This window comes from Quercus suber, unplaced genomic scaffold (assembly GCF_002906115.3).
Source record: "Quercus suber isolate HL8 unplaced genomic scaffold, Cork oak 2.0 scaffold_688, whole genome shotgun sequence".
Classification (NCBI taxonomy): Eukaryota; Viridiplantae; Streptophyta; class Magnoliopsida; order Fagales; family Fagaceae; genus Quercus; species Quercus suber.
The window spans coordinates 80,286-88,360 of record NW_027070129.1 but is presented as its reverse complement, the minus strand read 5'-3'; the positions used below and the strand labels follow the sequence as shown (position 1 = coordinate 88,360).

The 8,075-nt window shown below is 33.3% G+C and overlaps 1 protein-coding gene across 2 annotated transcripts; it reads right to left on the bottom strand.

Moving 5' to 3' along the window:
• Window positions 1-5,344: 5,344 nt before the first annotated feature.
• LOC111987450 (non-specific lipid transfer protein GPI-anchored 5) lies at window positions 5,345-6,595 on the bottom strand. Of its 2 annotated transcripts, none has more exons than XM_024019164.2 (3): window positions 6,114-6,595; window positions 5,926-5,979; window positions 5,345-5,702 (listed from the first exon to the last, which is right to left on the bottom strand). In XM_024019164.2, exons 1-3 carry the CDS (start codon window positions 6,430-6,432, stop codon window positions 5,572-5,574), a joined length of 504 nt encoding a protein of 167 aa, XP_023874932.2. In that variant the 5' UTR covers window positions 6,433-6,595; the 3' UTR covers window positions 5,345-5,571. The 2 variants fall into 2 exon arrangements, with proteins under 2 accessions (XP_023874932.2, XP_023874933.2); XM_024019165.2 differs by having other exon boundaries at window positions 5,926-5,976; window positions 6,114-6,590.
• Window positions 6,596-8,075: the final 1,480 nt, after the last annotated feature.

Genomic DNA, 8,075 nt, shown 5'->3' with positions numbered 1-8,075 from the left:
TATTACATTCCAAAATCCAAACAGCAAGATTTACAATAATATTAGGAAATATTAAACAAACACGATCTATCAAAGTATACATAGAACACCACTCTGCACCACCACAGATCTTGATAGACTTTTCAAATAATTCTCTAGTATATGTGTAGTCCCACATTGAATAATGACAAGATAAATTAATAGTTTATATAACATAATTGAATATACGCTCATTGAACTTGGGTTATTTGGGTAATAGGTCAACTCAAAAGGCTTAAGCCTTTTTTAGTCTTATACAAGAACTTACGCCTCACTGTATCTTTGATTAATCCCCTCTCCTCTTCTCTAATACATGCTTCAATAATGTTCTACTTATTTTGTTTTTAAGGTACTAAAAACTAAAATTTTTAGCACCATTACTATGAATGCTCTAACTTAAAAAAAAAAAAAAAAATCCTAGCCAGTGTAGTATTAAAAAGACATTATTTTGTTTTTGTTTTTATCTTTGTTGGTAAATAACTGCATCTTAATGTATTTAGACATTCCAATTTTGCATATTTACAATTTTTTTTTAATACTATATGGATGTTTGTTTGGAGTTTTTTTTTTTTCCTTTTCTTTATACTTTGTCCCTCACTAGCTTAAAATCTTGGGTCTATCCCAGAGATATATATATATATATATTACGATACACGAAAATCAGTAGGATGAAATGCTTTGGGTTATGATGATGGCTATAGGTCCTAAAAAGAAAGAAAGAACTGTTAAGGGTGATCGGTGTAACCCAGCCAAGGACCCTCCAATGGTTAAGTCAGTTTTCTCTTTAGAATACAAGGATGGAAAATAGTAAATGGTAGAATTTATCTTGGGTGAATGAGGCTTACTCCTTTTATAGAGAGTTTGAAGTAGGTCTACTTGTTCAGATTCACCACTATCATGGGTGATGTGTGTGGTTAATAAAAAAAAATGGGGTACATGGAGAAGATTACGAGGAATTCCCTCCACATTTTAGTAGTTAATCCTGGTCTGATTATTTGAAGCCCGTTGAGAAGTTCACCTAAGAATGTTAAGAGAAGGAAACTTGGTCCTTAGGAAAGGTGGCATTACTTGACTTAAGAGGAAAGTTTGCACCAACTCCTGGAGGACCGTATCCTAGTTGACATTGATGGAAGAGAGTTCCAAATTTTGGCAATTTAAATCGATGCTATACTTTGTGTCATCCCTATGAAATCAATAAAATATTTCGAATCAGGAGATCAAAAAAAATATATATATATTTTTTGTTTTTATTTTTTTTTTTGTTTTTTACAAAAACCTTACCCCGTTACCCAAAATTCACAAAGATACACAAAAAAAAGTACAACAGAAAAAGAAATGCACCAAAATATCAGGAAAAAAAAAGGGTGCCTCCAAAAAAAAAAAAAAAAAGTTCATCCAAAAAAAGATTCGGGCATGGCTTTAGAGTTTAGAGAGATTTGATAGGGGACTTCTTTTCCTTCCTACTACTCCATTAAATTCATTAAGACACACCAATAGCATTCCTCTAAACTCTCTGCAAACTCAGTTCTTCTGACAAGCCAATACAATTTCTCTAACTCTCTGCAACACACTTCTTCTTAGTATTTGGTTCTTTATATGTGGTGCCATGTGCCAAACTTTGTCTCTTTCAACAGAGAGATTAAAGAGAGAGTTGTTGGGTATGATTGATTCAAACATTATTACCTTTCTCTTACTCAAGTTTATGCACAAAGTGAATCAATATATACATGCTGAAAATTAATTTGTTTTTATCGTGTGGTTCACAAATTACTGATATAGTTTTAACGTATATAACTTTTAATTAAGCCGTGCATCGCACATGCATAATACTAATGTATATATATATATATATATTAGATAAAAAGAATAGTTGTACGTTAAATGATGGCAAGACATTTGAATATGTACTGATCAGTACTCATTTCTTAAAAGATTTTTTTTATATACTTTTTTTTTTAAAAGATAAAAAGAGTAGTTACACGTTAAAAGAAAGAAGATTTATTCAAAATTACGCTCTACTAAAGATTAAAGATAATTTTCTTGAAAATAAACTTTATTAGCTATACACTGTTTTCTTTTTACGTGTAGTAATTAAAAAATAAGGATTAGATCGACTTTTTCTACCTTTAATATAAGAATTAGATGAAGAATTTGGATTGTAATCATTTTTTTTTTAACTTAGAAATTATAGGAGAAAAAGATAAAGAAAAAAAATTATATCTATTTTTTTATAAATATAAAAAAAAATTGCAAAAAAAAAAAAAAAAAGTTCATCCAAAAAAGGATTCGGGCATGGTTTTAGAGTTTAGAGAGATTTGATAGTGGACTTCTTTTCCTTCCTACTACTCCATTAAATTCATTAAGACACACCAATAGCATTCCTCTAAACTCTCTGCAAACTCAGTTCTTCTGACAAGCCAATACAATTTCTCTAACTCTCTGCAACACACTTCTTCTTGTATTTGGTTCTTTACATGTGGTGCCATGTGCCAAACTTTGTCTCTTTCAACAGAGAGATTAAAGAGAGAGTTGTTGGGTATGATTGATTCAAACATTATTACCTTTCTCTTACTCAAGTTTATGTACAAAGTGAATCAATATATACATGTTGCAAAATTAATTTGTTTTTATCGTGTGGTTCACAAATTACTGATATAGTTTTAACTTATATAACTTTTAATTAAGCCGTGCATCGCACATGTATAATACTAATGTGTGTATATATATATATATATATTAGATAAAAAGAATAGTTGTACGTTAAATGATGGCAAGACATTTGAATATGTACTTGTGGGGCCAGAATATCGAATAGCCAAGGCCCACTTCAACCCAGTCCCAGATGGCCCACACCGAGGACGCGCGACGTGTCCGAGGATGACTCTATCCTCAGTCGTCCGAGAACTCGGTGCGGAGGAAGGCAAGCTCTGGGCGAACCGTCACCTCGGCATTGAATACGTTCACCTAACCCCTCTGGCCGCATTAATGGGGATGTAACCCCATGCCAGTGTGACATCGATCAGGGTGAACCACTTGAGCACGGATATGACCTTTGATGGGATAGGCCGTCAGGAGGAAGGCCAATAGATGATTAACAGGAGGAAGAAGATTGAGGGATATAAGAACTGAGGGCAAAATGTATAAGGAAGGAGAGGGAGAGGGGGGGAAGAAAGCCTCCTCGGCCATGGGCCGAGGAGTATCCCCCAGTTGTAAATTGTTCTAAGTATTTCTTCAATAAAAGAGATAGGGGTTCATGCTTCAAAGACGCCGGTCAGCGCCTAAACCTTCAACCCACTCTCTACAAATTCATTGTTCTGGGTTCATTGGGCCTATAACCCATCTCTTTTGGGCTTAGGCGACAAAAACTGGCCCTATAGTACTAATCAGTACTCATTTCTTAAGAGATTTTTTTTTATATACTTTTTTTTTAAAGATAAAAAGAGTAGTTACACATTAAAAGAAAGAAGATTTATTCAAAATTACGCTCTATTAAAGATTAAAGATAATTTTCTTGAAAATAAACTTTATTAGCTATTCACTGTTTTCTTTTTACGTGTAGTAATTAAAAAAATAAGGATTAGATCAACTTTTTCTACTTTTAATATAAGAATTAGATGAAAATTTTGGATTGTAATCATTTTTTTTTTTAACTTAGAAATTATAGGAGAAAAAGATAAAGAAAAAAATTATATCTATTTTTTTTATAATATAGAAAAAAAAAATTTATATATATATATATATATTTTTAAAATAAACTTGTGCGTTGCACAGTTTAAAAAGAAAACTTATGTTATTTCTTTTTATGATTTAATGAAAATATTTTGATAAATACAATACTATTTATGTTCTTTTTTTTTTTTAAATGCGCTGCATTTGATTATTAGACATATTCTCAATGTCAACAGTGATATATGCACTTTCAATTTGAGCAAATAGCAAATTCGAAAGTACAATTTTTTTGGGTAATGTAAATGAGGATTCAACATGGAATGTAATTGAGGTTACATTATTTTGCACTTTTGAGCAAATAGAAATTTGAAAGTACTTTTTTTTTTTGATAATGTAAATGAGGATCCAACATGGAATGTAATTTCATTATTTTGTTTTCATCTTGTTCAATGTTATTTTAGCATTTCTCTACACATGAATGGAAATATCCATGAAAAAAAGGTAGCATATTAACACATTTGTCCCAAAAAAAAAAAAAAGAAAAAAGAAAAAAAAAGGCAACACCCAAAAGGGCCAAAACGTGTACAATAAACTAAGTCAACCTATCCCAAATAAAACTTTAAACTGAATTAGCATTTATACAATAGCTTAAAAGTAAATAAATTTTTCCAAACTCAAATCATTCTAAAATGAAAGCAAACATAATTTCAAGATGGTAAAGAAGTCATTAAAAAGAAAAAGACTACTGCCATAATATCAAGATATAGTAAACAATGACGTATATACTTAATGTTGATATTTAATGACAGTGGGGAGTGGGGAGGTGTGGTAGATTATTTCAATATGAACCTAAGTTACCTATATTAAAAATGATGGACTGCCTCTCCTGAATATGTAGTATGTCAACAATCCCCTCAACCAAATATAACACGGAAAAAAAACGTGTAAAAGTAGAGTCTAATAATAAAACCTTATATATATTGATTTGGGCTGTGGCTAATTATATCAGGGTCGTCGGATTATATGATTTCAACAATCATGGATGCTACGCAAGTAAAAAAATAAAATAAAAAAAATAAAAAATAATGAAAAAATTGCGTTCGGAATAGCCTAAAGTTATCATATATAATTGGTGATAGCAACCCATGGACTTATGATCTCTACTATATTCCAAAATCCAAATAGTAAGATTTACAATAATATTAGGAAATTATATTAAACAAACACGATCTATCAAAGTATACATGGAACACATGGCTCCACCTCCCATTTTGCACCACCACAGATCTTGATAAACTTTTTAAATAATATCTAGTATATGTGTAGTCCCACGTTGAAAATAATTCTTTAGCATACGTGTAGTCTCATATTGAATAATAATAAGAAGAATTAGTAGTTTATATAACATAATTGAATACATACTCATTGAGCTTGGGTCTTTGGGTAATGGGTCAACTCAATAGGCCGTTCCACCCAACCAACGGCAGTGTGATGAACAATCTCTCATCTAAAAATAAAATACCAAAGATTTCTATGGTTGATTTTTTCAATGAAGAACTTCTGGAATCATTGCCTTTCGTTTTGGTCAGTTTTATTATCTTATAACTTAATTGGTTGTTGTTTATACTTTATATGTTAGGTGTTGTATAACATATAATTTACATATAACCCAGAAATCGTCTTTATTAAGAAGGGAAGAGAGCAAGATGTCTCCTCAGTAATACAAAACCATATCAACCCCTAATTAAAGAGGCCACAAAAAATAATTATACATGAACCCCACAACCTAAGGGAACTCTTATAATAAATGAAGAATACAATAATAGTCATCATTAATCAAGTAGGAATGTGGTGCTGCAAAAGGCAGGCTGACAAATGAGAAGATCAGTACGTTGTGAAGGATGAAGCAACTGTTGCAGCACATACAAGGAAGAAGAGATGAGAAATCGACAACTTGATGGAACTTCCAGCTGATGTACTGCCTTCTGTTGATGGCACGGTTTTAGATCCACTTCCTACACAAGTGAACATCAACACCAATGAACAAAGAAAATAAATAAATCCAATGATGTTTCATTGATGAGTACAAATTTAATAGAACTTGTTCAATTTCACTTATTTCTTAAGGTTCTTTGTAAGGATTGAACTTTTTGAACCTAGAATTTGGTTTGTATAAGTCAAAATTTGACTGATTTTGATAATTTTGCACAATTGAACAAATGATGAAGCAGTTTGTACCTGAGTCTGAAGATGTTGGTGATCCTGCAGGAGAGTTGGATGGTGAAGCAGCTGCTGATATTCAAAAGTTAAGTTAGCACAGATGAAAATGATGCTCGTTTATGAAAATTTTAAATCCATCCACAAGCTAAACAAACAGTTTTGATGGGTAAATTACTAATTTTAACAGTTAAAATATGGGCTCTTACCATTACAGCTACTGAGAGGTGGGGTCTGAACATTACAAGCACCAGGCAAAGCTAGAGCCTGAGTTTGGTTGATGTTGATCCCCAATGAGGAGCTACCTCCATTAAGGACTTGGCACAAGCATTGTGGTTGTGAGCGGACTACACTAGCAAGCTGTGAGCAGCAGCCTGAAGATGGGGTTGAGGTGTTGCCAGTAATGTAGTTTAGGCATGGTGACATACTGATGATCACATTTGTACAACTCGACTGAGCCGAAGCTCCTGCCCAGAGCATAGTCACCAAGACTAGAACCAGACCCATCTGCATTTTTGTAAAAGCCATTGGAATTGGATGCTCTCAAGTTCAAATATAAGCTGGAAATGCCTGTGGATTTCTGTTATCTTGTAGCACTTAACTGACTAAAGTTTTGATTGTTTTGGTGGAGAAGGGGAGAGAGATGAATTGGCTTTTGTAGGGAAATCAATCAAGATAGAGACAAATGAATGATGGGTTATGTGGCTCAACAACTCATCCTACTTTCTAACAGGTTTCTAACGCGTGGTACTTGGCATTTGGCATGCTTAATAAAAGTCTGTGTTTAGACCTGGAGACTTGGAATCTTCTTCTGTTGTTTAGCTTTAGGAAGAAAATATTAATATTTGAAGTTCGGTTATGTAGGTGACTGACTGACTTTTAATATTATTTGGCAAAGGGGCTAATAAGAACTTCCAAGGATTTCAAAGCTGGAGTCTTTAGAAACCTATTTCGAGAAGAGACTAGAAAGCATAACGTGTTTCTAACTCCACCTTCACTAGAATTGGCTTTATACCTCTAATCTTTGAGAATCTGAACTTATAGGGTAGATAGAAAGCAGAAATTTCCTATTGAAAAATAAAAGGGAATACATGATGTAACATAGGTATTGAATATTGGAGGAGGTTGATACTTCCCTGATAATGACATACCTTAATGTTTATTTGCTTCGAGCATAAGAAAATTGACTTGGCTAAAGATTGCTAGTTGTGGTTGAGTGACATCTGTCTAGGGAGCATGTCAGCCATTCTATCAAATGTATTTTTCCTCGTAGAATTTTGTGCTTTGTTCGGTTTGCAAAAATGTTATAATAGCTTCATGGGGACCCTGACCATTATTTGGTATCATGTTCCCTCCAGACTCTAGTATGGGGCTAGCTTTGTTGTGAAAGTTGAGGGCATCACTACCTTCAGACAACCCCTGATGCAAATGAGTTTTGAAAAAAATTTACCTTCAAAGGGAGGAAAATTCCATTTACATTAACCATTGATAAAACCATTTACTTGTACTTTTTAGTCACATGACTTATTTAGTTATTCATGTGGTTTTTTTTATCCCAAATATAAGTATAATCCTTATATTTTTAAAACTTGAATTGTTTTCTTTCCAAATATAAGTATAATCCTTATATTTTGAAACTTGAATTTTAAAGTAATATTTTGAATATTTATTGTAGGGGTATTGGGCCCAGAAGCTTATTATCTACGCGTATATTGGGCCTGGGGCCCAATCTGAGGGCTCGAAGTCGTCTGAAGAGGAGTAAACATTGTCAGGGGAGTTCGTGTTAGTGGATAAGGAAGTTAGTTTCAGTCATAAGGGCCCGTGAGTTTGGTCCGAGGATGAATGCCTTCTCGATTAACCAAAGCTGAGGTTCGAGTGGGTAGTTTGCTGTCTAGGGTAACTTTCCAAGAAATTCTATTGATACAGATGAGCATTACAGTAACATAGGATGGGGGGAATCCTAAAATATCTTAGGAGAAAGTTGCTACCACCGCATTAAATGCTCTGCAACTAACCCTTTGACTGCATTAATGTGGAGGTGATATTTGAACAGTAGTTTTCAGCCTTACAGCTACTACATGAAGACTTCAAGAAGGTGCTGATGTAACAAATATCAACACCGACCCATCTGGTCTACACATGGAGGGTAGAGATGAAAGGGAAAGGTAGTA

Excerpts from the sequence above, each read along its gene's own strand:
- LOC111987450 (XM_024019164.2), bottom strand. The coding sequence starts at position 6,432 with ATGGCTTTTACAAAAATGCAGATGGGTCTGGTTCTAGTCTTGGTGACT. Across the intron at positions 5,980-6,113 it reads ACCTCTCAGTAGCTGTAATG|CAGCTGCTTCACCATCCAAC; the intron begins GTAAGAGCCCAT and ends TTTGAATATCAG. Across the intron at positions 5,703-5,925 it reads ACCAACATCTTCAGACTCAG|GAAGTGGATCTAAAACCGTG; the intron begins GTACAAACTGCT and ends TCACTTGTGTAG.